The sequence below is a fragment of the Nipponia nippon genome, unplaced genomic scaffold (genome assembly GCF_047370975.1).
Source record: "Nipponia nippon isolate SJK-2023a ecotype South Korea unplaced genomic scaffold, ASM4737097v1 scaffold_55, whole genome shotgun sequence".
NCBI classification, from domain to species: domain Eukaryota; kingdom Metazoa; phylum Chordata; class Aves; order Pelecaniformes; family Threskiornithidae; genus Nipponia; species Nipponia nippon.
The window spans coordinates 285,585-312,571 of record NW_028262375.1 but is presented as its reverse complement, the minus strand read 5'-3'; the positions used below and the strand labels follow the sequence as shown (position 1 = coordinate 312,571).

Here is a 26,987-nt window from a genome sequence, read left to right as displayed (position 1 = left end):
CACACCTGGGCACGCACACACCCCCTGCACAGACCTTGCACCAACACACAGCCGTGCATGCACACACTCCCTGCACAGACCTTGCACCAGTGCACACCCGTGCATGCACACTCCCCCATCCTGCACCTTGCACCAACGCACACCTGGGCATGCACACACAGCCTGCACGGACCTTGCACCAACGCACAGCCGTGCACGCACACCCACCCTGCACCTTGCACACCAGCACCCACCCCGCAGCGGTGCCGGCCCCGGTGCTCCGCCAGCGGCACCCATGGGTGGGGGATGGGGGGGTGGAGGAGGAGGAGGAGGAGGAGGAGGAGGAGGAGGAGGAGGAGGAGGAAGGCCGGGGGACACAGTGTTAGTGAGCCGTGCGGGGCCGTGCGAAGGCGTGCAAAGCCATGCGAGGGCTCCGGCGCAGGCAGCGGGGCCCGATCCGGGGGGGCAGGGGGTGGCCCCGCTGCCTGCGCGGGGGACGGGGGGGGGGGGGGGCAGCTGCCCACGGGCTTGTCCTGAAAACGCCGTTTCCGTCCTCGATTCGGGGAGGGGGCACCCCAAAAAAAAAATCACCCCCCCCGGGACACCCTCCCCCCCGCCCTGAGCCTGGGTTTTGGGGGGAAAGCGGCTGGTTTGGGGATGGGGAGCCGAGGCCTGGCTGCCTGCAGGGGGAGGGGGCATCGGGTGGACCAAAATGCCAAGAAATTGCCCCAAAATGGGGGGGTTGGGGCCTCGCGTCAGCCCCCCTACGGAAAAACAGCCCCCCCTCGAGCCCGCGGGGGCTTTGGGGTGAAAGCGGCTGCTTTGGGGGTCGGGGAGCCGAGGCCTGGCTGCCTGCAAAGGCGGAGGGCAGCCGACGGCCCCAAACCCAACGGAAGCGCCCCAAAACGGGGGCACCCCCTCACCCCGCTGGGGGACGCCGCCCCCCGGCCGGGGGCTGGGCCGGGCACCGGGGAGCCGAGACCTGGCTGCGGGGGGGGGGGCGGCACGAGGTCGCCCCAAATCCCAAGGAGTCACCCCAAAAAGCGGGGTGGGGGCCCCCCCGCGCCCTCCGGGGAAAGCCACCCCCCCCCCCGGGCAGGGTTCTGGGGGGAAACCGGCTGGTTTTGGCACCGGGGGCCGAGGCTCGGCCGCGTGCGGTGGGTGGTACAGAATCGCCCCAAATCCCAAGAATTCGCCCCAAAAGGCGGGGTTCGGGACCCCCGCCACCCCCGAGGAGAAGCAACCGCTCCCGGCCCCAGACAGGCTTTTGGGGGGAAATCGGCCGGTTTCAGCGTCGGGGAGCTGAGGCCTCTCGGCCTGCGGCGGGTGGGTGGCAAATTACCCCAAATCCCAAGAATTCACCCCAAAAGGGGGGGGGGGGGGGGAATAGGGACACCCCACATCACCCCCCTGAGGAAAAAAATCCCCCCCCCCCCCGGGCAGGATTCTGGGGCGAAGCCGGCTGGTTTGGGCCTCAGGGAGCCGAGGCCGGGCCGCGTGCGGAGGGTGGCGTCCGAGTGCCCCGAACCCCGAGAATTCGCCCCGAAGGGGGGCCCCGGCGAAGCCAAGGAGAAACAATTAAGTGATAACTACCAGGTAATGCAGTTTGTTTACCATAGCGTGTCCGATCCCTGCGTGCTGGGCGCCGGGAGCCGAGGAAGGACAGAACACAACAAAAAGTGACATTTTCCGCCGGGCCGGGCGGTTTTGGGGCAAGGCGAGGGCTTTTTGGGGGGGCGGCTTGGGGGGCCCCCCCGGGATTAGTGGGGGGCGGGGAGGTTAGTGGGGGGGGGGGCCCCGGCGGCGGTAAGCGTGTTAGTCGCACGCGCACACACAGAGGGGGAGGGGCGTCGCACGGGGTGGGGGTGGGGGCGTTGCACGGGGGGTGGGGGTGGGGGGGCTGCGCCCACCTTCGGGGGAGAGAAGCGGAGTCGTTAGAGGGGGAGGGGGGCGCGGGCACCCCCCTCCCCCCATCCCCCCCTTCCCCCCGCAGCCGGGGGGACCCCGGCGTCCGGGGCGCCCAGTTGGGGAACGGAGCAAGGAACCGGTGCTCCCAGTTAGGGAGCAGACCCCAGCATCCAGTGCTCCCAGTCGGGTACCGGACCAAGGTGTCTGGTGCTCCCGGTTGGGGAGCCGACCCCGGTGTCCAGTACTCCCAGTTGGGTAGCTGTCCAAGACGCCCAGTGCTCCCAATTGGGGAGCAGCCCACGGTGTCCATCATTCCCAGTTGGGTAGTCGTCCAAGACGCCCAGTGCTCCCAGCACTCCCAGTTGGGGAGCAGCCCCCGGCACCCAGTGCCCCCAGTTGGGGAGCTGACCAAAGCACCCAGTGCTCCCAGTTGGGGAGCTGACCAAAGCACCCAGTGCTCCCAGTTGGGGAGCTGACCAAGGCACCCAGTGCTCCCAGTTGGGGAGCTGACCAAAGCACCCAGTGCTCCCAGTTGGGGAGCTGACCAAGGCACCCAGTGCCCCCAGTGCTCCCAGTTGGGGAGCTGACCAACGTGCCCAGTGCTCCCAGTTGGAGTGTTGACCCCAGCACCCAGTGATCCCAGTTGTGGCATGGATCAAGGTGTCCAGCACCCCCAAGCTGGGTAGCTGACCAAGGTGCCCAGTGCTCCCAGCGCTCCCAGTTGAGCAGTTGTCCAAGGTACCCAGTGCTCCCAGTTGGGGAGCTGACCAAAGTACCCAGTGCTCCCAGCGCTCCCAGTTGGGTAGTTGACCAAAGTTCCCAGTACTCCCAGTTGGGGAGCTGTCCAAGGTACCCAGTGCTCCCAGTGCTCCCAGTTGGGTAGTTGACCAAGGAGGCAACCACTGCTCCCAGTTGGGGAGCTGTCCAAGGTACCCAGTGCTCCCAGTTGGGGAGCTGACCGTGGTGCCCAGTGCTCCCAGTTGGGTAGCTGACTGCGGTGCCCAGTGTCCCCAGTTGGGGAGCTGTCCAAGGTACCCAGTGCTCCCAGTTGGGGAGCTGACCGCGGTGCCCAGTGCTCCCAGTGCTCCCAGTTGGGTAGCTGACCGCGGTGCCCAGTGCTCCCAGTTGGGGAGCTGACCGAGGTACCCAGTGCTCCCAGTGCTCCCAGTTGGGGAGCTGACTGCGGTGCCCAGTGCTCCCAGTTGGGTAGCTGACCGAGGCAACCAGTGCCCCCAGTTGGGGAGCTGACGGCGGCGCCCAGTGCTCCCAGCACCCGCAGCTGGGGCTCGGCCCCCCTCCCCCGCCGCGCCCCCCTCCCCCGGCCCTACCTGGCGCAGGTTGCGGGTGACGCGGATGTCGTGCCAGTCGTTGTCGTTGAACTTGCCGTTGACGGGCTCCACCAGCGCCTCGAAGGCGCCGGAGCCCAGGTTGATGACGAGCCAGACGGCGCCGCTCTTCAGCGAGAGGTTGACGTAGTCGGCCGACTTGCCGGTGTGCAGCAGCAGCCCGTTGCGCTGCAGCGTGCGGAAGGAGAGCGTCAGCTCGTCCGTGCTGCTCTGGATGGGGTTGTGGGACAGGTCGTAGCAGAAGAACTCGTTGCCCTTGAAGGTGGCCACGTACTCCTCCCGGCCTGCGGGGACCGCGCGTCAGCCAGGGGGGCCCGCGGCGGCTCGCAACGGGGATTGCGACGGGGACCTTGCGCGGGGACGTTGCGCGGGGGACCTCGTAACCAGAACCTCGCAACGGGGACCTTGCGTGGGGACGTTGCGATGGGAACGGGGGCTTTGCAACGGGGACCTTGCAGCGGGGGCATGCATGGGGACATTGCGATGGGGACGTTGCAACGGGGACCTTGCAGTGGGGACCTTGCAACGGGGACCTTGCAACGGGGGCACGCGTGGTGACGTTGCAACGGGGACCTTGCAATGGGGCTTGCACGGGATCTTGCACGGGGAACTTGTAACAGGATCCTGCATGGGGACCTGGCAATGGGGACGTTGCAACAGGGGCTTGCAACGGTGACTTCGCCATGGGGACGTTGCAACGGGGACGTTGCAATGGAACCTTGCAACAGGGGCTTGCAATGGGGACCTTGCAACGAGGCTTTGCAACGGGGGCTTTGCAACGGGGACCTCGCACCCGAGTCTTGCAACGGGGAACCTTGCAACAGGGAACCTTGCGTCGGGGGCCTCGCGTGGGGACAGCGCAACGGGGGCCTTGCACTGGGAACTTTGCAGCGGGACCTTGCAACGGGACCTGGCGTGGGGACGTTGCAACGGGGGCTTTGCACGGGGGCCTTGCACGGGGACTCGCACGGGGACCCCGCCCCGGCACTGACCTTTGGCGGCCTGCAGGGTCTCGCCGGCGCCGCGGCCGGGCCCCCCCTCGGCGACCTCGGCGGGCCCTGGGGGAGGGGGGCGTTAGGGGGGGGCACGCGCGCGTGCACAGGCGTGCGCGGGCCCGGGGGCGCCCGCCCTCGCACACGAGCGTGCAAAGGGACGCGCCCGTGCGCCGCCCCGGGCGTCCGTGCAAGGGCACCCTCGTGCGAGGGGGGGCGCTCGTGCAAGGAGGCCCCGGGTCCTCGTGCGAGGGGGGCTCTCGCACGCTCACCTGGGTCCTCGTGCAAGGGGGTGCGCTTGCACGCGCCCGAGGGTGTCCGCGCGAGGAGCCGCCCCTCCCCCTCCCCCCACCCCCTCCCCTCCCCCCCGTCCCCGTGCGAGGTGGCCGCCCCTCCCCCCCCGTGTCGCAGGAGCCACAGACACGATGTGGGGGAGGGGTGGGGGGGTGGGGGTGACGACGACGATGATGATGACGGTGACGATGATGATGACGATGAGGACGGGGGGTGGGGGGCCCGACGGCACGCGGGGGGAGGGGCGCGTCATTACCTTGGCCGGTGACTCGCAGGTGGGCGGGACCTTGGGGGGGCGGAGCCAAAGCAAAACAACAGCGGAAAGCGAAAGTGGTGGGAGAAAGGGAAAGTGGTGGGGGAAAGGGAAAGTGGTGGGAGAAAGGGAAAGTGGTGGGGGAAGAGGAAGCGAAAGTGGCGGGAGAAAGGGAAAGTGGCGGGGAAGAGAAAGTGAAAGCAGCAGGAGAAAGGGAAAGTGAAAGTGGCGGGAGAAAGGGAAAGTGGCGGGGGAAGAGAAAGCGAAAGTGGCGGGAGAAAGCAAAGGGAGAAAGGAGCCGGGGGGAGGGGGAGGCGAACCCGGGGAGAGAGAGCGAAACAGGCCAAAAGAAGGCGAAAAAGGCAAAAAAAAGGGCAAAAAAGCGGCAGCGGTAAAAAAAGTACAAATTGTGAAAAGCGGCAAAAGGGGGCGGGAAAGCGGGGGGAGGGGAGGGGGGAGGGGAGGGGGGAGGGGAGGGGGGAGGGGGGCTCGGGGAAACCAAAGTCGGGGGTAAGCGGCGCAGAGGGTAAGAATCGGAATAAGGGAATTAAAAATAACGGGAATACGATCGAATTGGGGAAAAAAGCGAACTGGAGGGAAGTCATCGAAAAAAGGGAGAACGATCAAATAAGGGATAAATGATGGAAAAAGGGGAAATAATCAAAATAGAGGAAAACAAAAAGGAAAAATAAGGAAAGAGGGAAAATGATTAAAAACGGGAAAATGATCGAAAAAGGGAAATAACGAGAAAGAGGCGAACAATTCCAGCGGAGAAATGAGCGGGGAGAGGGAAAATTATTGAAAAAAGGGAAAATAATCAAAAAGGGGAAAGACAGAAAAGGGGCGGGGCCGGGACGCGATGACGAAAGCGGGGGGGCGGGGAATCGGAGGCCTCGAGCCCGGGCGCGCGGCGCCCGATGACGACAGCGGGGGGGGAGGCGTCACCGCGGGCCGCGTCACAACTTAAAGCGCTTTAACTTGTGACGGCATCGGGCGATGCCGGGGGCGGGGACACGGACACGGGGGGGGGCGGGGACAGGCGCGGGGGGGAGGGGCCACGCCGGCAGCGCCGCCCCTCCCCCACCCGCCGCCTTCCCGCGGGTTTTTCCCCTTTTTGTGGTTGGGGGGGAAAAGCCGGGGGGGGGGGGGGGGGAGGGGATGGAGGCCCGGGGGGGCGGGGGGGGGGCGCCCCCCCCCGCGGGGACCCCCCCCCCCCCCCCCCCCGCCGGGGGCCCGCGGGGGCCTCGTGCGACGCACGCGTCCTTGCACGCCCCCGGTGCGCTGCACGCCCCTCGTGCAAAGCCTGCTCCTCGCACGCCCCCGTGCCTCACGTGCCCCTTGTGTACACCTGCCCCTTGCACGCCCGTGTGTCACGCGCTCCCCATGCAACCCCTGCCCCTCGCACGCCCCCGTGCGTCGCACAGCCCTCGTGCAAGGCACAACGCCCGCCCCTTGCACGTCCCTCGCGGCGGGGCGGGGCAGAGCTCACCCAATCCCCGGCAGCCTGATACCGCCTCCCCATTGGCTGTCGGCGCCCCTTCATTTGCATAGCCCCACCCACACCAGCCGCAGCGCGCAGGCCCCCCCCTCCTTGTTTGCATACCGCCCTCCTATTGGGCTGCCCGGGGGTGACGTCATGCCGAGCGGCCGGGGGGGGCGTGGCCGGGGGCGGTGGGTGACGCGGCCGCAGGCGCGTGCCGAGCACGCGCGCGGGGTGGCTTGCACGGGCCCCGCGCCTTGCACAGGCGTGAGCTTTGCACGAGCCCTGCTCTGTGCACAAACGCCCCCGACCTTCGCGCGCCCCCCTTGCACGACTGCTGAGCCGCTCATAACCCACCCCCTCCACCTGGCGCGAACCCCTCCGGCTCTGGGTGCGGCGCTGGGCTTTGCACGCCCGCCCCAGCCCTTGCACGCCCCCCCCCCAGCCCTTGCACGCCCCGCCTCACCTTCCACCGCGGGTTCTTCCTCTGGGGGCGCGGGAGCAGAGGGGGGAAGGGGAGAGGCGTCAGTGAGCGGGGCGTGCGCGCCCCCCGCGTCCTCGTGCGCGGCCCTGGTGACCCCACCCCCACCCCGGGGTCCCCGCGACCTTGGCTTGACCTTGGGGGCGGGGCGGGGGGAGGGGAGCGGGGCACGAGGCCGGGCCTTGCACCACGGTCGTGTCGCACGCAGCCCGGGGGTTTGCACGCCCCGGCGGAGGTTGCGCGCCCCGTCGCAGGCCCCGGCGGGCTTTGCACGTCCCGTGCACACCCGGGGGGGGTCGCATGCCCCGCCGCGTGCCCACGGGACACCACCCCCCCCCCCCCCCCCGGGACCCCTCGCCCCCCCCCGCCCCCGTCCCCCCTCAAGGACGAGGGAAAAACATCCCCGCGGCGCCGCGCCCCGGCAACCGTCGCCAGGGAGACAGGCGGCCCGGCCGTCTCCATGGCAACCGGCCTTGGCAACGGGTCAACCGCCCCGGCGTCACCATGGCAACCCATCCCCGGTGTCGCCATGGCAACCCATCCCCGGGGCGGGTGGGGGGGGGCCCCGCAGCCCCGGCAACCGTCATCCTGGCAACGGGCCTGGGAGGATGCTGTCGCCACGGCAACGCCGGCGGTTGTCACCGGGTCCCCGGCGGGGACGCGTGCCGGGGGTGTCTCGCACGAGGGGGCGTCTCGCACGAGGGACCCCGGGGTCACCCCGGCCTCGGCGCCTCGCACGAGGGCGCGCAAGGGCGTGCAAGGGCGCGAGGACACGACGAGACGGAGAAACACAGGGGACGTGCAAAGGCACGAGGGCGTGCAACACCAGGAGGAGACGAGGACGCGGAGGAACGCAAGAGCGCGGCCATGAAGGTGCACGACCCCACGAAGGCACCGAGACACGAGGCCGTGCAACGCCACGAGGACGCGGCGGAACACAAGGACGCCACGACACGAGGCCGTGCAACGCCGTGAAAGCACGGAGCAACGCAAGGACGCAGCACCGCGAAGACGTCCAAGAGCTGGAGCAGCACGAGGACGCGCAGCCACGAGGACGCGCGAGGCCGCGACGACGCCATGAAGGCGCCCGAGGCCGAGGACGCAGAGACACGGGGGAGCACGAGGGCGCGGGGACGCGCGGCAGCAGGAAGGCACAGAGACACGAAGGACCGCAAGGCCGCAGCGCCACGAGGACACGAAGCCGTGGAGAACCACAAGAGCGCGAGGACGCGAGGCGGCCGCGCGCCCCCCGCCCCGCGGTGCCCCCGCGCGCCCCCGCCGCCCTCACCTTCGGCGCAGAAGGGCCCGCGGTAGCCGGTGCCGGCGCAGTCGCAGCGGGGCTCTCCGCGGCGCAGGGTGCAGCGGCCGCCGTGGGCGCAGGGCGGGTGGCGGGCGCAACGCTCCTCCCCCTCGCCCCGCACCCCTTGGGCGCCCAGCAGCGCCGCCGGCGCGTCCCCCACCTTCAGGTTGGCCAACCAGCCCCGGAAGGGCGCCTCGTACTTGACGGTGCTGAGGGTCAGCGCCGAGAGGCGGACGTCGGGCGGGATCCCGCCTACGAAGAGGTCGCTGGCCACCGCCATCTCGGCCCGCTTGGAGCGGACGGCGGCCGCCCGCGCCTCCCCGTCCACGGCCAAAGCGGTTTCGCGGGCGTTCCGGGTGAGGAGCACCATGTGCCAGCGGCCGTCGTTCACCGCCGCCGGCGGCTGGACCGTGGCGGGCTCGGCGCAGGCGATGGCGAAGCGGAGGCGAAGACGCCCCTCGGCCACCAGCAGCTCCAAGAAGTCGCAGTTGCCGCCGTCGTCCAGGTAGAGCAGCAGCGCCCGGGAGACGTTGGTCTTCAGGCTGAAGCTCAGCTGGCCCCCGGCCCCCGGCGCCCAGCGCCCGTAGCGCGCCCACTGGCCCGGGGCACCCCCGAACTCCAGCGCCGCCCCCCAGGTCCCGGGGAGCAGCAGGGACCCCAGGGTCAGCAGCACCAAGCCCAGGCGGGCGCCCGAGGGGACACGGGGACACGGACGGGACGGGGTGGCCCCGTTGGCCACGGGGGCCTGGCGGAAGCCGTCGGCCACGGAGTCTCGGTGGACCTCCGAGCCCAGAGGCCCTCGGTTGACCTTGGTCTCCGAACGGGCCACGGGGCTTTGGTTGACCTTGGTCCCCGGGTGGCCCTTGGGCGTTCGGTCGGCCGCGGAGTCTCGTTGGACCTTCCGAACCAGGCGGGCCGCGGGGCCGCGCTTGACCTTGCCCTCTAGATGGGTGGCGGGGCCTCGGCTGGCCGTTGGCCTTCCGTGGACCTGCAGGCCTACAGGGGCGGCGGGGCTTCGGCGGGCCTTGATCTCCACGCGGGCTTGGTTGGCCACAGAGCCTTGGCGGACCTTCGGGCCCAGACAGGCTCTAGGGCCTTGGTTGACCTTGGCCTCGAGATAGTCCTCGGGGTCTCCGTCGGCTGCGGGGCCGTGGCGGGCCTTCAAGTCCAACCAGGCCGCGGGGCCGCCATTGAGGTCGGGCTGGAGGTGGTCCTGGGAGCCCTGGGTGGCCACGGAGGCTTGGTGGCCCTTCAAGTCCAACCAGGCCGTGGAGCCGCCATTGACATTGGTCTCTAGGTGGTCCTCGGAGCCCTGGTTGGCCACGGAGCCCCGGTGGGCCTTAGTCTCTAGGTGGTCCTCAGAGCCTTGGGTGGCCACGGAGCCTTCGTTGGTGGCCACGGAGGCTTGGTGGCCCTTCAAGTCCAACCAGGCCGTGGAGCCGCCGTTGACATTGGTCTCTAGGTGGTCCTCAGAGCCTTGGGTGGCCACGGAGCCTTCGTTGGTGGCCATGGAGGCCTGGGTGGCCACGGAGCCTTCGTTGGTGGCCACGAGGCCCCGGTGGGCCTTAGTCTCTAGGTGGCCCTCGGCATCCGGAGGGGTCATGGCGCCTGGGGTGGCCGCAGAGGCTGGGCGGGTCGGGGGGCCCTGGGGGGGCCCTGGGGGGCCCGGCCACCCCCGTCCTCTCACGGCCGCATGGGTGGCCCCGGGGGGGGCTACAGCATGGCGGGGTCCGGTGGGCACCTGGGGGAGAGCCCGGTCAGAGCGCCCCGCCCCCGCCCCGTCGCCGAGCCCCGGGATGGGGGGGGGGGGGGGGCGCCGGTCACCGCGGCAACCCGGGAGCCGGCATCATGCAAATGAGGGCCCGGGTTATTTATAACCCGCCCCCCCCCCCCATTGGGTAACGGGGCTCATTAACATGCGCCGCATAATTAGCCAATCACATTAACTGCTGCACCTGCGGGGGGGTGGGGAGCCGGAGTGACAGCAGCGACCCCCCCCCATCCCCATCCCCCCCCATCCCCGGGGACCCCCCCATCCCCCCCCCCGTTAATTAATCGATTAATTATTGATTTCTGCTGGCTGATAGCGGGGGAGGGGGCGCCCGGGTCCCGGGGGGGGGATGGGGTGGGGGTGGGGCACCCGGACCCCTGGGCTCCCCCCCCGTCCCCGCGGGCGCCTGAAGGTCACGGGGGAGGGGGAGCACCCCCACCCCGGGAACGCGGCCTCGCACGCGCACGTGCGCACGTCTGCACCCCGCTCCTGCACCCCCACGTGCACGCACCCTTGCACACGCGTGTGCCCCAGCCCGGCACCCCCCGTGCACACACAGGGCCCTGTGCACGCCTGTGAGCACACGCACGCGTGCAGGGGCCTGCACACGCCTGTGCATGCACACACACACGCCTGCACACACGCACGTGCACGGGCCTGCGCACGCACCCGTGCATGCACACACACACGCCTGCACACACACACGTGCACGCCCCAATGCGCACCCCGCCCTGCACCCCCCACGTGCACCCCGCTTTTGCACACTCACCCCCCCACATGCACGCGCACCCCCGCCAGCCACACCCCCCACTTCTGCATGTGCACATGCGTGTGCACCCCACTTTGCCGGCACACCCCCCGAACACGCGCACACACACACACGTGCACCCCAACACAGCGCGCACCCCCTGCACGCTCACCTGCACCCCAATGCAGCGCACACCCCTGCACACGCGTGTGCACCCCAGCTTTGCACGCACCCCCCTGTGCTCTCTCTTTGCATGCACACACGCACACTCACGTGCACCCCAGCTTTGCACGCACTCCCCCGTGCACACGCGTGTGCACCCCCACGTGCCCCCGCCTTTGCACATGCACGCCTGCAACTGCCCACACCCTGCCGGCGCCCGCACGCCCGGGCCCGTGCACACGCACACGCACGCACACGCATGTCCCGTGCACACGCACGCACACGCATGTTCCGAGCACGCCCGGGCCCGCACACGCGTGCCCCGCGCAGGCCCGCACACGCGTGTGCGCTGCCCGGCGGCCGTGGGGGGCCCAGGCCTCGCAGCCCCCGCGCACACGCGTGTGCGTCGCACGCCCGGACCCCGCAGCGGGGGGGGGGGGGTTTGCAGGATGCGGCCCCCCCCCGACCCCTCACGGACGGGACACCCCCCGCACCCCCCAGCACCCTGCACCCCCCGGCCCTGCGGCCTCATCCTGCACCCCCAGCACCCCCATCCTGCATCCCGCACCCCGGGTACCCCCGTGCTGCTCCCCCCATCCTGCACCCCCCCCCAAATATCCCCCACCCCGCACCCCCATCCTGCACCCCCAGCCCTGGGACCCCCATCCTGCACCCCCAGCACCCCAATCCTGCACCTTCACGGTCCTATGGCCTCATCCTGCACCCTCCGCACCGCCATCCTGCACGCCGAGCACACTGCACCCGCCCCCAGCACCGCCATCCTGCACCTCCCAGCCCTGGGACCCCCATCCTGCACCCCCAGCACCCTGCACCACCCCAGCACCCCCCGGCCCTGGGGCCTCATCCTGCACCTCCCCGGCACCCCCATCCTGCACCACCCATCCCGAGCACCCCAATGCTGCACCCCCAGCACCCCTATCCTGCACCTGGGGCCACATCCTGCACCCCCAGCACCCTGCAGCCCCCCCCAGCACCCCCACCCTGCAACCCCCAGCCCTGGGACCCCCATCCTGCACCCCCAGCACCCCAATGCTGCACCCCCTGGACCTGGGGCCTCATCCTGCACTCCCCCGGCACCCCAACCCTGCACCCCCCAGCCCTGGGACCCCCATCCTGCAGCCCCCAGCACCCCAATGCTGCACCTCTGGCCCTGGGGCCTCATCCTGCGCCCCCAGCACCCCCCATCCTGCACCCCCCAACCCTGGGATCCCCATTCTGCGTCCCCAGCACCCTGCACCCCCATCCCCAGCACCCCAATGCTGCACCCCCAGCACCCCCATCCTGCACCTGGGGCCTCATCCTGCACCCCCCCAGCATCCCAATGCTGCACCCCCCCAACCCTGGGATCCCCATCCTGCGCCCCCAGCACCCTGCAGCCCCCCCAGCCCCCCATCCTGTACTCCCCATCCCCAGCACCCCAATGCTGCACCCCCAGCACCCCCATCCTGCACCCGGGGCCTCACCCTGCACCCCCCCAACCCTGGGATCCCCATCCTGCGCCCCCAGCACCCTGCAGCCCCCCCATCCTGCACCGCCCATCCCCAGCACCCCAATGCTGCACCCCCGGCACCCCCATCCTGCACCTGGGGCCTCATCCTGCACCCCCAGCACCCCAACCCTGCACCCCCCCATCCTGCACCCCCCAGCCCGGGCACCCCCATCCTGGGCCCCCAGCACCCTGCAGCCCCCCCCGCCCCCCCATCCTGCACCCCCCATCCCCAGCACCCCAATGCTGCACCCCCGGCCCTGGGGCCTCATCCTGCGCCCCCAGCGCCCCCGGGACCCCCCCCCCCGCCCCCCGGTACCTGCCCGGGCGGTGGCGGCGTCCCCGGCCCCGCCGCTCCCGCAGTCCCGCAGCTCCCGCCCGCCGCGGCCGCGCGCTCGGCACCGGCACCGGCACCGCGCGCCCCCGGCGCCGCGCGCCCCCCCGCCCCGCCCGCGGCCTCGCGCCCGCGCCGGCGGCGCCCCACGGCTGCCCCATAGCGACCCACGGCGCCCCATAGAGCCCCACAGCGACCCACGGCGCCCCACGGCACCCCACAGCGACCCACAGAGCCCCACAGCGCCCCACGGCGCCCCACAGCGACCCACGGAGCCCCACGGCGCCCCACAGCGACCCACAGACACCCACAGCGACCCACAGAGCCCCACAGCGCCCCACAGCGACCCACGGAGCCCCACGGCGCCCCACAGCGACCCACAGACACCCACAGCGACCCATAGAGCCCCACGGCGCCCCACAGCGACCCACGGAGCCCCACAGCGCCCCACGGCGCCCCACAGCGCCCCACGGAGCCCCACGGCGCCCCACAGCGACCCACAGACACCCACAGCGACCCATAGAGCCCCACAGCGCCCCACAGCGACCCACGGAGCCCCACGGCGCCCCACGGAGCCCCACAGCGACCCACAGACACCCACAGAGCCCCACGGCACCCCACAGCTGCCCCATAGCGACCCACGGCTGCCCCACAGACACCCACAGCAACCCACAGCGCCCCATAGTGACCCACAGAGCCCCACAGCGACCCCACAGCGCCCCACGGAGACTCACGGCGCCCCACAGACTCCCCCAGACGCCCCATAGGGAGCCCCCGGGGGTCTCACAGCCGCCCCCCAGGCGGAGGCCGCACGGAGCCCCCGGGGCTCGTTAGGGCTCATTGGGGCGCGCGGGGGCTCGTTAGGGCGCGCGGGGGCTCGTTAGGGCTCGTTAGCGGCAGGTGAGGAGGCGGCCCCGCCCCTGAGTGCCCGCACCTGGGGGGGGGCTCCGGACACCGGGGTCCCCTCCCGCCCCGCCCCCCCCACCCCCCCCCCCCCCCCCCCCCCCCCCCCCCCCCCGGCGGGCGGACGGACGGACGGACGGAAGGGCACGGAATTTATTCCCGCGGCACGAGCGCTGCCCCCCACCCCCCCCCAAAGCAGCACGCGGGCGTCCGGGCGCCCCCCACCCCCCCCCCAAGCCGGGGGGGGAGGGGGAGGAGGGGGTCCTGGGGTCAAGTGGGGTCAGGGAGAGCGGGCCCCTGGGGATGGGGGGGGGTGAAGCTGGGGGTCGGGACCCCCGACCTGAGGGGCCCTGGGGGTCCCGACCCCCCCCCCCGAGGGGTCCCACCCCCCACCCTGAGGGAACCTGGGGGTCCCGACCCCCACCCTGAGGGGTCCCACCCCCCCCCGGGGTCCCGGGGGCCCCGCGCCCCTCACCCGCCTACAGGTGGATGTCGAAGACGCCGTCCTCCAGCTCCTGCAGCTGCGGGGGGTCTCTGGGGGGAGGGGGTCGTCAGGGAGCGGGGGGGGGCCCGGGGGGGCCGGGGTGGGGGGGGTGGGGGTCCCACCTGGGGGGGCAGGGAGCGGCGGCGGGGCCGGGGCAGGGAGAGGCTGAAGGAGCGGGGGCGGGGGCGCGGGGGGGACCCCGGGGGTCCCGGGGGGCCCGGGGGGGCGGCGGCGGCGACGCTCTGGGTGCGACGGCGGCACTCGAGGCGCAGCTGCTCCCGGCAGCCGGCGTGGCAGCGCAGGCCACAGGCTGGGGGACGGCACCCGTGGGCCCCTGCGCCGGGACCCCCGCCGCACCCCGAAATCCCCCCCCTTGCACCCCCCCTTGCACCCATTGCACCCATAAAGCCCCCGTTGCAACCTCCATTGCACCCCCATTGCACCCATAAAGCCCCCATTGCACCCCCCATTGCACCCCTAAATTCCCCCATTGCACCCATTGTGCCCCCATTGCACCCCTAAATCCCCCCGCTGCACCCCCCCGTGCACCCATTGCACCCCCCATTGCACCCATAAATCCCCCGTTGCACCCCCCTTGCACCCATGACCCCCCATTGCACTCATGACCCCCCCGCACCCCTTATTGCACCCACGACCCCCCCTTGCCCCCCCCGGCACCCCCTGCCCCCGCCCCTCCCCCACTCACTGCGGCACTTCAGCCCCTGCTTGTGGAGGCCCAGGATCTGGGGGGGGAGGGGCGGGGGGGAGGGGGGGGCCCGTGTGAGGGGTCCCCTCCTCGTGCTCAGCCCCCGCCTCGCGTGAGGGGCACCCCCCCCGCACGACGCTGGTGCGAGGCCCTGGTGCGACGCACGCTTGTGCGACACGTGCATGAAGCAACTCGTGCAAAGCCCCCGTGCGAGGGGAGCCCCAACCCCCAGTGCTGGTGCAAGGCGCGGGCGTGCGCGGGCGTGCACAGGCGTGCGGGGCGTGGGGGGCGTGCGGGGCGTGCACAGGTGTGCAAGGGCGTGCACAGACATGCAGGGCGTGCACAGGCGTGCACAGGCGTGCGGGGCGTGCGGGGCGTGCACAGGCATGCGTGGGGCGTGCACAGGCATGCGGGGCGCTCACCGGGCGGCGGCAGTGGGCGCAGGCCGCGGGGCGCAGGGCGCCGCTCGCCTCGAAGTGGTGGGGGGCGCCCGGGGGGGGCCCCTGGCTGCAGCGCAGGAAATGGGCCAGGACCTCGCCCCGGCTCAGGGCCCCGTCCCTGCCCGCGGGGGTCACAGGGGTCAGGGGGGGTCGGGGGGGTCGGGGGGGTCTGGGGGTCCCGGGGGTCCCAGGGGTCCCATGGGTGACGGGGGGCAGGGGGGCTCCCCCGGCTCAGGGCCCCGTCCCTGCCCGCGGGGGTCACAGGGGTCAGGGGGGGTCGGGGGGTCGGGGGGGTCTGGGGGTCCCGGGGGTCCCAGGGGTCCCATGGGTGACGGGGGGCAGGGGGCTCCCCCGGCTCAGGGCCCCGTCCCTGCCCCATGGGTGGGGGGCAGGGGGGGTCACGGGGGGTCAGGGGGGTCACAGGGAGTCGGGGGGCAGGGGGGTCCCGGGGGTCCCATGGGTGATGGGGGGCAGGGGGGGTCCCAGACACTGGGGTCCCTGCGGGGGGGGGTCTGGGGGAGTCCCTGGGGGGGGTCCCTGGTTTGGGGCTCCGGGGGGGTCCCTGGGGGGTCCCGGGGGGTCCCGGGGGTCCCGGGGGGTCGGGGGGGTCCCGCACCGGTCGGTGTCCAGGTCCCCGAAGGGCCGCAGCTGCGGGAAGTTCTGCCGCACGATCGCGAACTCCTCCCGCGAGATCCGCCCGTCCCCGTCCACGTCGAAGTTACGGAAAATGGACTGACCCCCCCCGTCACCCCACTGCCCCCCGGGCCCCCCGGGCCCCCCCGGACCCCCACTGCCCCCCGGGCCCCCGGATCCCCCCGGACCCCCGTCACCCCACGGACCCCCGGGCCCCCCGGGCCCCCCGGACCCCCACTGCCCCCCGGGCCCCCCGGGCCCCCCCGTCACCCCACGGACCCCCGGGCCCCCGGGCCCCCCGGACCCCCACTGCCCCCCGGGCCCCCCGGGCCCCCCGTCACCCCACGGACCCCCGGGCCCCCCGGGCCCCCCGTCACCCCACGGACCCCCGGGCCCCCCGGACCCCCACTGCCCCCCGGGCCCCCGGGCCCCCCGTCACCCCACGGACCCCCCGAGCCCCCCAGCTCCCCAAAGACCCCCCAGGGACCCCCAAACTCCCCGGGACACCCCCCGATGCCTCTCGCCCCCCCAGAGATCCCCGAGGCCCCTTGAGACCCCCCAGGCCCCCCCACGCCCTCAGGGACCCCCAGGGACCCCCAGAGACCCCCCAGGGACCCCTGACCCCCCCGAGGCCCTCAGAGACCCCCCCGGCCCCCCAAAGCCCCCCCAAGACCCCCCCGATGCCCCCGGACCCCCCGGACCCCCGGGACCCCCCAGCCCCCCGGACCCCAGCCCACCTCCACCAGCCGCTCGAGGTGGGCGCGCAGCAGCGCGGGGTCGGGGCGGGGGGCTCGGGCAGCGCCCACTCCTCCATGGGGCAGGGGGGCAGCGCCGGGGGGGCCCCGACTGCGGGGGGTTGGGGGTGCAGAGCCACGGGGGGCGGGGCAGCGGCCCCCCTTGCACCCCCGCTGGTGCACCCCCCTTGCACCCCCTTGCACCCCCCTGCACCCCCCATTGCCCCCCATTGCACCCCCCGTGCACCCCCATTCCCCCCATTCCCCCCATTGCCCCCCTTGCACCCCCGTTGCCCCCCTTGCCCCCCATTGCACCCCCTTGCACCCCCCTTGCACCCCCGCTTGCACCCCCATTCCCCCCTTGCACCCCCGTTGCCCCCCTTGCCCCCCCATTGCACCCCCATTCCCCCCATTGCCCCCCCTTGCACCCCCGTTGCACACCCCCTGCACCCCCCATTGCCCCCCATTGCACCCCCCGTGCACCCCCATTCCCCCCATTGCCCCCCCTTGCCCCCCCTTGCCCCCCATTGCACCCCCCGCACCCCCTTGCACCCCCTTGCCCCCCATTGCCCCCCCTTGCACCCCCGCTTGCACCCCCATTCCCCCCTTGCACCCCCGTTGCCCCCCTTGCCCCCCCTTGCACCCCCATTCCCCCCTTGCACCCCCGTTGCCCCCCTTGCCCCCCCTTGCACCCCCATTCCCCCCATTGCCCCCCCTTGCACCCCCGTTGCACCCCCTTGCACACTTGCACCCCCCCCCCCCGTTGCACACTCACGGGGGCGCGCGTGCGGGGCTCGCGCTGCAGCGAGAGCTGGTAGAGCTGCTCCTCCGTCTGCCCCAGCTCCAGGGAGACCTGGGGGGGCGGGGTCAGGGGTCAGGGGTCAGGGGTCAGGGGGCAGGGGGGGGGGGAGGGGGGGTTTGGGGTGCAGGGGGCTCTGGGGGCGCAGGTCAGGGTCCGGGGGTGCAGGGCAGGTTTGGGGTGCAGGGGGGTTTCGGGGGGTGCAGGGGGGTTTGGGGGTGCAGGGGTGCAGGTCGGGGGGTGCAGGTTCGGGGTGCAGGGGGGGTTCGGGGTGCAGGGGGGGTTCGGGGTGCAGGTTTGGGGGTGCAGGTTTGGGGTGCAGGGGTGCAGGTTTGGGGTGCAGGGGGGTTTCGGGGGTGCAGGGGGGTTTGGGGGTGCAGGGGGGTCCGGGGGTGCAGGGGTGCAGGTTCGGGGTGCAGGGGGGGTTCGGGGTGCAGGGGGGTCTGGGGGTGCAGGGGGGTCGGGGGTGCAGGTCGGGGTGCAGGGGGGGTCGGGGTGCAGGGGTGCAGGTTCGGGGTGCAGGGGGGTCTGGGGGTGCAGGGGGGTCTGGGGGTGCAGGGGTGCAGGTTTGGGGTGCAGGGGTGCAGGTTCGGGGTGCAGGGGGGTCTGGGGGTGCAGGGGGGTCGGGGGGTGCAGGTCGGGGTGCAGGGGGGTCGGGGTGCAGGGGTGCAGGTTCGGGGTGCAGGGGGGTCTGGGGGTGCAGGGGGGTCTGGGGGTGCAGGTTCGGGGTGCAGGGGGTTCTGGGGGTGCAGGGGGGTCTGGGGTGCAGGGGTGCAGGTTTGGGGTGCAGGGGTGCAGGTTCGGGGTGCAGGGGGGTCTGGGGGTGCAGGGGGGTCGGGGGGTGCAGGTCGGGGTGCAGGGGGGTCTGGGGGTGCAGGGGGGTCCGGGGGTGCAGGGGGGTCTGGGGGTGCAGGTCGGGGTGCAGGGGGGTCCGGGGGTGCAGGGGGGTCCGGGGGTGCAGGGGTGCAGGTTTGGGGTGCAGGGGTGCAGGTTCGGGGTGCAGGGGGGTCCGGGGGTGCAGGGGGGTCTGGGGGTGCAGGTTCGGGATGCAGGGGGGTCTGGGGGTGCAGGGGTGCAGGTTTGGGGTGCAGGGGTGCAGGTTCGGGGTGCAGGGGGGTCCGGGGGTGCAGGGGGGTCCGGGGGGGCTCTGACCGCCAGCAGGTGCAGCAGGTCGGGGTGCGCGGGCACGGGGGGGCCGTGGCGGGGCCCCTGCAGCCCCCCCAGGATGGCGAAGCGCTGCCGCAGCTTGGCGGGGTGGGGGCGGCCCGGGCCCCCCCAGTCGGGCAGCGCCGCCTCCAGCGCCACCAGGTCGCGCAGGTGGACGCCGAGCGCCGGCAGGCGGAACCCCCCCCCCGCGCCCCCCGCCAGCCCCCGGTACCGCCGGTAGTTGCCCCCCGAGCCCACCGCCTCCGACAGGCGGGCCCACAGCTGGGGGGCGGGGGCGTATGGGGGGTTATAGGGGGGATGGGGGGATGGGGGGTTATAGGGGTCATGGGGGGTTATAGGGGGGATGGGGGGCATGGGGGGATGGGGGGATGGGGGGTTATAGGGGTCATGGGGGGTTATAGGGGGTATGGGGGGATGGGGGGTTATAGGGGTCATGGGGGGTTATAGGGGGGATGGGGGGCATGGGGGGATGGGGGGTTATAGGGGGTATGGGGGGATGGGGGGTTATAGGGGTCATGGGGGGTTATAGGGGGGATGGGGGGATGGGGGGTTATAGGGGTCATGGGGGGTTATAGGGGGTATGGGGGGCGTGGGGGGATGGGGGGTTATAGGGGGGATGGGGGTATGGGGGGTTATAGGGGGGATGGGGGTATGGGGGTATGGGGGGTTATAGGGGGGATGGGGTTATGGGGGTCATGGGGGTATGGGGGGTTATAGGGGGTATGGGGGGTTATAGGGGGGATGGGGGGTTATAGGGGGCATGGGGGGGCATGGGGGGGTATAGCAGGGTAGGGGGAAGGGGGGCACGAGGGGGTATGGGGGGTTTGAGGGGGGCATAGGGGGGTATAGGGGGGTACGGGGGGTATGGGGGGACACAGGGACACGGGGACACAGAGGGGGGACACAAGGACGGGGGGGGACACAGGGGGGACACTTTAGAGCTGACTGGGGCTGGGGGGATGGTTCCCCCTGAGACCCCCCCCCAGCCCCAGGGACCCCCCAGGACCCCCCTCTGCCCCCCTGTGCCCCCCAGGAGCCCCCAGACCCCCCTGGACCCCCAGAGCCCCCCAGGAACCCCCCGTGCCCCCCAGGATCCCTCTGTACCGCCCAGGACCCTCCCAGCAACCCCCCTGTGCCCCCAGGAGCCCCCCAGAACCCCCCGGACCCCCCTGTGCCCCCCAGGACCCCCCGTGCCCCCCAGGACCCCCGGACCCCCTGTGCCCCCCAGGACCCCCCGTGCCCCCCAGAACCCCCCAGGACCCCCCTGTGCCCCCCAGGACCCCCCCGTGCCCCCCTGTGCCCACCTTGGTGACGTCGGGGGGCAGCAGGGCGAGGGTCTGGCGCAGGCGGGCGATGGAGCCGTGCCCCAGCCCCCCCACCACCGCCATCAGCGTGTTGAAGTTGCGCAGCTCCAGCAGCCTCTGGGGGGGCGGGGGTCAGGGCTGTGGGGCTGGGGGATTGCTGTGGGGCTGGGGGATTGCTGGGGGCAGGGCTGTGGGGCTGGGGTGCTGCTATGGGGCAGGGCTGTGGGGCAGGGCTGTGGGGCTGGGGTGCTGCTATGGGGCAGGGCTGTGGGGCTGGGGGATTGCTGTGGGGCTGGGGTGCTGCTATGGGGCAGGGCTGTGGGGCTGGGGGATTGCTGTGGGGCTGGGGTGCTGCTATGGGGCAGGGCTGTGGGGCTGGGGGATTGCTGGGGGCAGGGCTGTGGGGCTGGGGTGCTGCTATGGGGCAGGGCTGTGGGGCAGGGCTGTGGGGCTGGGGTGCTGCTATGGGGCAGGGCTGTGGGGCTGGGGGATTGCTGTGGGGCTGGGGTGCTGCTATGGGGCAGGGCTGTGGGGCAGGGCTGTGGGGCTGGGGTGCTGCTATGGGGCAGGGCTGTGGGGCTGGGGGATTGCTGTGGGGCTGGGGTGCTGCTATGGGGCAGGGCTGTGGGGCTGGGGGATTGCTGGGGGCAGGGCTGTGGGGCTGGGGTGCTGCTATGGGGCAGGGCTGTGGGGCAGGGCTGTGGGGCTGGGGTGCTGCTATGGGGCAGGGCTGTGGGGCTGGGGGATTGCTGTGGGGCTGGGGTGCTGCTATGGGGCAGGGCTGTGGGGCAGGGCTGTGGGGCTGGGGTGCTGCTATGGGGCAGGGCTGTGGGGCTGGGGGATTGCTGTGGGGCTGGGGTGCTGCTATGGGGCAGGGCTGTGGGGCGGGGGGATCGCGGGGGGCAGGGCTGTGGGGCAGGGGTGCTGCAGTGGGGCAGGGCTGTGGGGCAGGGCTGTGGGGCGGGGGTGCTGCTATGGGGCAGGGCTGTGGGGCTGGGGGATTGCTGTGGGGCTGGGGTGCTGCTATGGGGCAGGGCTGTGGGGCAGGGCTGTGGGGCTGGGGTGCTGCTATGGGGCAGGGCTGTGGGGCTGGGGGATTGCTGTGGGGCTGGGGTGCTGCTATGGGGCAGGGCTGTGGGGCAGGGCTGTGGGGCCGGGCGTGGGTCACCTGCGCGACGTGGAGGAAGCGGGTGAGGACGCGGGCGCGCTGGGCCGGGGTCGGGGGGCTCAGCACCAGCAGCTGCACCCAGCGGGAGACCCCGTTGGAGAGGGCGACGACGCGCTGCAGGGCCGGGCTGCCGGCGGCACAGCCGCGCCGGGCGAAGCTGCGGTAGTCCTGCAACTGCGCCCAGGCCGGCCTCGCACGCGGGCGTGCGAGACGGCGGGGATCGGGCCCGCCAGGCACGGGGGCGTGCGAGGGAGAGGGGACCCCCATCCCGGGGGCGTGCGAGGGAGGGGGACCCGTCCCAAGGGTGTGCAAGGGAGAGGGGACCCGTCATGGCCTCGCACGTGGGCGTGCAATGGAGGGGGACCCGTCCCGGGGGCGTGCGACGGAGGGGAACCCATCTGGGCCTCGCACGCAGGCGTGCGACGGAGGGGCGGGTGGCGGGGTGCACACACGGGTGTGCGATGGAGGGGGACCCGTCCCGGGGGCGTGCAACGGTTGGGGACCCGTGTGGGTCTTGCACAAGGGCGTGTGAGGGAGAGGGGACCCGTCCCGGGGGTGTGCAACGATTGGGGACCCGTCATGGCCTCGCACGTGGGCGTGCAATGGAGGGGGACCCGTCCCGGGGGCGTGCGACGGAGGGGAACCCATCTGGGCCTCGCACGCAGGCGTGCGACGGAGGGGCGGGTGGCGGGGTGCACACACGGGTGTGCGATGGAGGGGGGGCGGCGGGCGTGCACGCGCGCGTGCGGGGCGTGCTCACGCGGACGCGGGCGAAGGCGCGGTGCTCCAGGTGGGTGAGGTGCTCGGCCAGCTCGGCCGCCTCCAGGTGGTCCAGCAGCAGCGAGGTCTTGCGCTGGGCCGGGGCCCGGGGGGGCTCCTCCTGCTCCCCCTCCGGCTGCGCCAGCCTGCGCCCGCGCACGCTCAGGGCGCTTCGCACGCGCGCGTGCAGCCCCGGGCACGCACGCGGCCTCTGCACGCACCCACCGCCCCGTGCACGCGCCCACGGCCCCGTGTGCACACCCGCGTCCCGTGCACGCACCCACCGCCCCGTGCACGCGCCCGTGTCCCCGTGCACGCACCCGCCTCGTGCGCGCACCCCTGCGTCCCTGGGCGTGCACGCCCTCCTTGCACACACCCGTGTCCCCGTGCACGCACCCCTCCCATGCACGCACGCCTGTCCCCGTGCACGCACCCGCCTCGTGCGCGCACCCCTGCGTCCCTGGGCGTGCACGCCCTCCTTGCACACACCCGTGTCCCCGTGCATTCCCGCACCCTGTGCACGCACTCGTGTCCCTGTGCACGCACACTTCATGCACACACCCCATGCACGCGCTCATGTCCCCGTGCGCGCACCCCCCCACGCACCCACCTCTGTCCCCGTGCACGCACCCGCCCGTGCCCCCCGGCACGCACGCACCTCGTGCATGCACCCACGTCCCCGTGCGTGCTCGCTCGCCCCCCCGCGCACACGCCTGTCCCGCGCTCGCCCCCCCGCGCACACGCCTGTCCCGCGCCCCGGCCCCACGCACAGGCTCTCCAGGTCGATGGCGGGGTCGGGGCCCCCCCGGCCCAGCGCCTCCCGCAGCGCCCGGATGCGGCCCAGCAGCTCGGGGTCCCCGGCCAGCTCCCCCGGGAAGGCCTGCACCCAGTACCTGCGGGCAGCGGGGCGGGGGTCCCCAAGGGGGTCTGGGGGGTCCCAGGGGGGCTATGGGGTCCCCAAGAGGGTCTGGGGGGGCAGGGGGGCCAGGGGGGCTATGGGGGTCCCCAAGGCAACCTGGGGGGTCCCAGGGGGGCTTTGGGGTCCCCAAAGGGGGACTAGGGGGGCCCTGGGGGGCTATGAGGGGGCTAGGGGGTATCCGAGGGGGTCTGGGGGGGCCCTGGGGGGCTAAGGGGGGGGTATGGGGTCCCCAAGGGGATTGGGGGGGTCCCAGGGGGGCTATTGGGGGGCTATGGGGGTCCCTGGGGGGCTTTGGGGGGCTATGGGGGGGCTTTGGAGTCCCCAAGGGGATCTGAGGGGTCCCTGGGGGGCTTTGGGGGGCTATGGGGGTCCCCAAGGGGGTCTGGGGGCCCCGGGGGGCAGCTGTGGGGCGCCGGGGGGTCCCGGGGGTTGGGGGTCCCGGGGGTCACTCACCGGACGAGGTGGCTGATTTTGAGGCGCAGGGAGGGGCCCTCGGCCGAGCCCCCCGACTCCTCGACAGTGGGGGGGCGTCAAGGAGCCTGCGCTGGGGGTTTGGGGGGTCCCAGGGGGTCCGGGGGTTCGGGGGGCCCCAGGGGGTCCCAGGGGGGTCCCAGGGGGGTCCCGGGCAGTTTGGGGGTCCCGGGGGGTCCCAGGGGGTTTGGGGGTCCCGGTGGGGGTCCTGGTGGGTCCCAGGGGTGCCGGGGGGTTGGGGGTCCCGGGGGGTCCCGGGGGTTCCCAGGGGTCCCAGGGGGTTTGGGGGGTCCCGGTGGGGGTCCTGGTGGGTCCCAGGGGTGCCGGGGGGGTTGGGGGTCCCGGGGGTCCCGGGGGGTTCCCAGGGGTCCCGGGGGGGTTGGGGGTCCCGGGGGGGGTCCCGGGGGGGTCCCAAGGATATATGCGCAGCAGCTTGGCGGCCAGCTCGGCGGGGGGCAGGTACCAGGGGTGCATCAGCAAGAAGAGCCGGACGAGGGGGGGGTGCCGCACCTTCCCCTGCCCGGCTGGGGGGGGCGGGGGCGTCACCCCCCCCGGGACCCCCACGTCCCCCCCCGGCCCAGAGACCCCCCCGCATCCCCCGGCCCAGCAGAGCCCCCCCGAGGCCCCGCAACAGGGACCCCCCGGCACCCCCCCCCCAAGGGCCCCGTTGGGGACCCCCCCGCCCAAGGGACCCCCAGCCCCACAGCCCCCCAGCCCTGGCGGACCCCGCCAAGCCCCCCGAGCCCCCCAGACCCCGGGACCCCCCCCAGGGCCCCCCAGACCCCAGTGGTCCCCCCCAAATCCCAGAACCCCCCGAATCCAAGGGGTCCCCAGACCCCGGGGCCCCCAGATCCTGGCCCCCCCGAGCCCCCCAGACCCCAGGGACCCCCCAGGGTCACCCCAGAGGACCCCCAGGGGCCCCCCAGACTCCAGGGCCCCCCAAACCCGGGGTCCCCCCAAACCCCGGGCCCCAGGGACCCCCCAGGGCCCCCCCAAACCCGGAGTCGCCCCAAGCCCTGGGCCCCCCCAAACCCGGGGCCCCCCACCGAAGGCGTCGATGCAGCCCTGCAGCAGCTCGTCCAGCGTGGGGCCCCGATCCAGGTCCAGGGTGCAGCTCATGGTGGGACCCCAAAACTCGCTCCTGGGGGGGGGAGGGCACGGGGGAGGGGGGGGTCAGCACCCCCGAAACCGGGAGCTGGGGGGGCCCGGGGGGTCCTGGGGGTCCCCAGCCCTGGGGCTCCCAATTTGGGGGTGCTGGGAGGGAGTTGGTGGGGGGCCTGGTCCTGGTTTGGGGGGTCCTGGGGGTCTCCTGGTCTTGGGGGTCCCAGTTTGGGGGGCCCAGGGGTCCCTTGGCACCAAGGGGGCTGGTTTGGGGGTGCTGGGAGGGATTTGGGGGTCCCCAGCCCTGGGGCTCCCAGTTTGGGGGTCCCAGGGGGTCCCCTGGCCCTGGGGGTCCCAGTTTGGGGGTTCCAGGGGTCCCAGTTTGGGGGTCCTGGGGGGTCCCCTGGTCTCAGAGGTCCCAGTTTGGGGGTCCCCTGGCCTGGGGGGGTCCCGTTTTAGGGGTGCTGGGGGGTCCCCCAGGCTGCCCCCTCCCCCGCCCCGGACGTGCGCTTGCACAAGCTCTTGCACAACCCTCGTGCAGGGCTGGGGGGGGGGAGCCCCCCCGCACCCCCAAATCCCCCCTACACCCCCCAATCCTCCCCCACACCCCCCAACCCCCCGCACCCCCAAATCGCCCCCCCCGCGCCCCCAACCCCCCCGGTCCTGCTCGCCCCGATAAGGCTTCGCTTCCTCCCACACCAGTTCCGGAGTCGTCCCAGTAAGGGGGTGCGGGGGGAACTGGGAGGAACTGGGAGGGACTGGGGATATTGGGGGGCAGTGCCCCGACCCCCCCCCCCCCTTGAGCCTCTCGGCTGAGACCGGCCCAACCCGTGACTGGTGGGGCGGTGGCCCCAGCTCCCCATACTGGGAGCACTGGGATGGGGGGGGGGGCCGAGGCACTGGGAGCACTGGGACAGGGGATACTGGGTGCACTGGGATGAGGGGGGGTCCAGGGCAGTGGGTGCGCTGGGAGGACTGGGATGGGGGATACTGGGTGAACTGGGGTGGGGGGCCCAGGGGCACTGGGATGAGGGGTGCAGAGAGAACTGGGAGCACTGGGATGGAGGGTGCAGGGGGAACTGGGACAGACCTCCCAGAGGCACTGGGAGCACTGGGATGGAGAGGTTCAGGAGCACTGGGACAGGGGTACCCCAGGGCACTGGGAGCACTGGGATGGAGGGGTGCAGGAGGTACTGGGAGTGCTGGGATGGGGTTACCCTGGGGCACGGGGAGCACTGGGACGGGGGCCACTGGGGGTACTGGGAGCACTGGGACAGGGAGTGCAGGAGGAACTGGGAGTGCTGGGACGGGGGGCACTGGGAGCACTGGGACAGGGGTACCCCGGGGCACTGGGAGCACTGGGATGGGGGGCTCTGGGGGCACTGGGATGGGGGTACCCCGGGACTCGGGGGCACTGGGAGCACTGGGGGCACTGGGACGGGGGTACCCGGGGCACTGGGGGCACTGGGGGCACTGGGAACGGGGCTCTGGGGGCACTGGGACGGGGGTACCCGGGGCACTGGGAGCACTGGGGGCACTGGGACGGGGGTACCCGGGGCACTGGGAGCACTGGGACGGGGCTCTGGGGGGGCACCCGGGGTCCCGCTGGCTCCGACGCCCCCTCCCCTCCCGCCCGCCCCCCCCGCACCCACCTGCTCCGGCGGCGGCGGCGGGAGGACGCGGGGGGGGCGGGGGGGGCGGGGGCGGGGGGGGGGCGCGGGGGGGGGCGGGGGGAGGGGGAGGGCGGGGGGCGAAGTGGTTTGTGGTTAAACAGAAACGCAGCGGCCGGGACCGCCCGGGGCGGGGGGCAAAGAGCCCCTGGGCCCCCCAAGGACCCCCAGCCCCCCCCCCTCCCCCTCGAAGCCCCTCAAACCCCCCGGCACCCAAATCCCCCCCAGGGACCCCTCAAAGCCCCCCAAATCCCCCGCCCGGGGACCCCAAGACCCCCCAGACCCCCCACATCCCCCTCCAAGCCCCCCAAACCCCCCAAGGACCCCTCAAACCCCCCCAGCCCCCCCCCCCCGGGACCCCAAATCCCCCCCAAGGACCCCTCAAAGCCCCCCAGCCCCCCCAGGGACCCCAAATCCCCCCAAGGACCCCTCAAACCCCCCCAGCCCCCCCAGGGACCCCAAATCCCCCCCAAGGACCCCTCAAAGCCCCCCCAAATCCCCACTGGAGCCCCCCAAGTGTCCCCTGGGGACCCCAAATCCCCCACCCGGGGACCCCAAGACCCCCAGACCCCCTAAATCCCCCCAAATCCCCCTCAAACACCTCACCCACCCCCCCGACACCCCCCGGGGGGGTCAACCCCAACACCCCCCCCTCCTTGGGGACCCCTCCGGGTCCCCACCCAGCCCCCACCCCCCCAGGTCCCCTCCTGTCCATGGGGGGGGGGCAGTGGGGACCCCCCAACATTTGGGGAGGGGGGGGGTTGCAGGCCCCCCCCCCCCCCAGCGTGGGAAGCAAAACCCACGCAGCGAAACGGGGCCCCACCCGCGGTGGCAAAGGCGGCGCCGCCCTGCAGCATCCGGACGCCCGGGGCCCCGGGTGGGGGTCCGGACCCTGGGTGTCCCCCCCCCAAGCACCCGGGTCCCGTGGGTGGGGGTCCGGACCCCGGGTGTCCCCCCCCCCAAACGCCTGGGTGCCGTGGGTGGGGGTCCCTGGACGTCCGGACCCCCCACGTCAGCCCCCGGGGGGACCCAGGAGCCCAGGACCCCCCCGCACCCCCCCCAAGGGCACAGTTCTGGGGACCCCCCCCCCCAAGTCCCCCACAATTCGCCCCCCCCCCCCCCGACCTTTTGCCCCCCGGGGGGGACCCAGGCCCAGCCATGCCCCGGGGGCTCG

At 73.2% G+C, this 26,987-nt stretch overlaps 2 protein-coding genes across 11 annotated transcripts in view; both read right to left on the bottom strand.

The window, feature by feature from the left end:
• The window catches only part of LOC104022297 (neurexin-2-like), a 42,020-nt gene extending 29,376 nt beyond the window's left edge, over positions 1-12,644 (bottom strand). For 5 of the 10 annotated variants that reach the window (XM_087735345.1, XM_087735354.1, XM_087735350.1 and 2 more), the window contains exons 1-7: positions 12,541-12,644; positions 8,022-9,774; positions 6,719-6,739; positions 4,776-4,805; positions 4,226-4,291; positions 3,216-3,517; positions 1,594-1,617 (exon numbers count right to left, since the gene is read on the bottom strand). In XM_087735345.1, coding sequence (XP_087591471.1) covers positions 1,594-1,617; positions 3,216-3,517; positions 4,226-4,291; positions 4,776-4,805; positions 6,719-6,739; positions 8,022-9,636 — 2,058 coding nt within the window. In that variant the 5' untranslated portion in view covers positions 9,637-9,774; positions 12,541-12,644. The remainder of the gene's footprint in view (positions 1-1,593; positions 1,618-3,215; positions 3,518-4,225; positions 4,292-4,775; positions 4,806-6,718; positions 6,740-8,021; positions 9,775-12,540) is intronic. The other 5 variants (XM_087735346.1, XM_087735351.1, XM_087735349.1 and 2 more) reach the window with 2 other exon arrangements.
• Positions 12,645-13,937: 1,293 nt separating this feature from the next.
• LOC148051769 (uncharacterized) lies at positions 13,938-26,973 on the bottom strand. Its single transcript, XM_087735306.1, is given in 19 exon segments — positions 13,938-13,992; positions 14,039-14,252; positions 14,649-14,685; positions 15,071-15,206; positions 15,705-15,820; positions 16,459-16,529; positions 16,531-16,567; positions 17,231-17,308; positions 18,407-18,682; positions 19,726-19,842; positions 20,894-21,067; positions 21,654-22,166; positions 22,283-22,365; positions 22,397-22,545; positions 23,025-23,090; positions 23,464-23,758; positions 23,952-24,183; positions 24,843-25,725; positions 26,939-26,973. Coding segments are annotated over 19 exon segments (3,567 nt in total).
• Between the last annotated feature and the right edge of the window lie 14 nt (positions 26,974-26,987).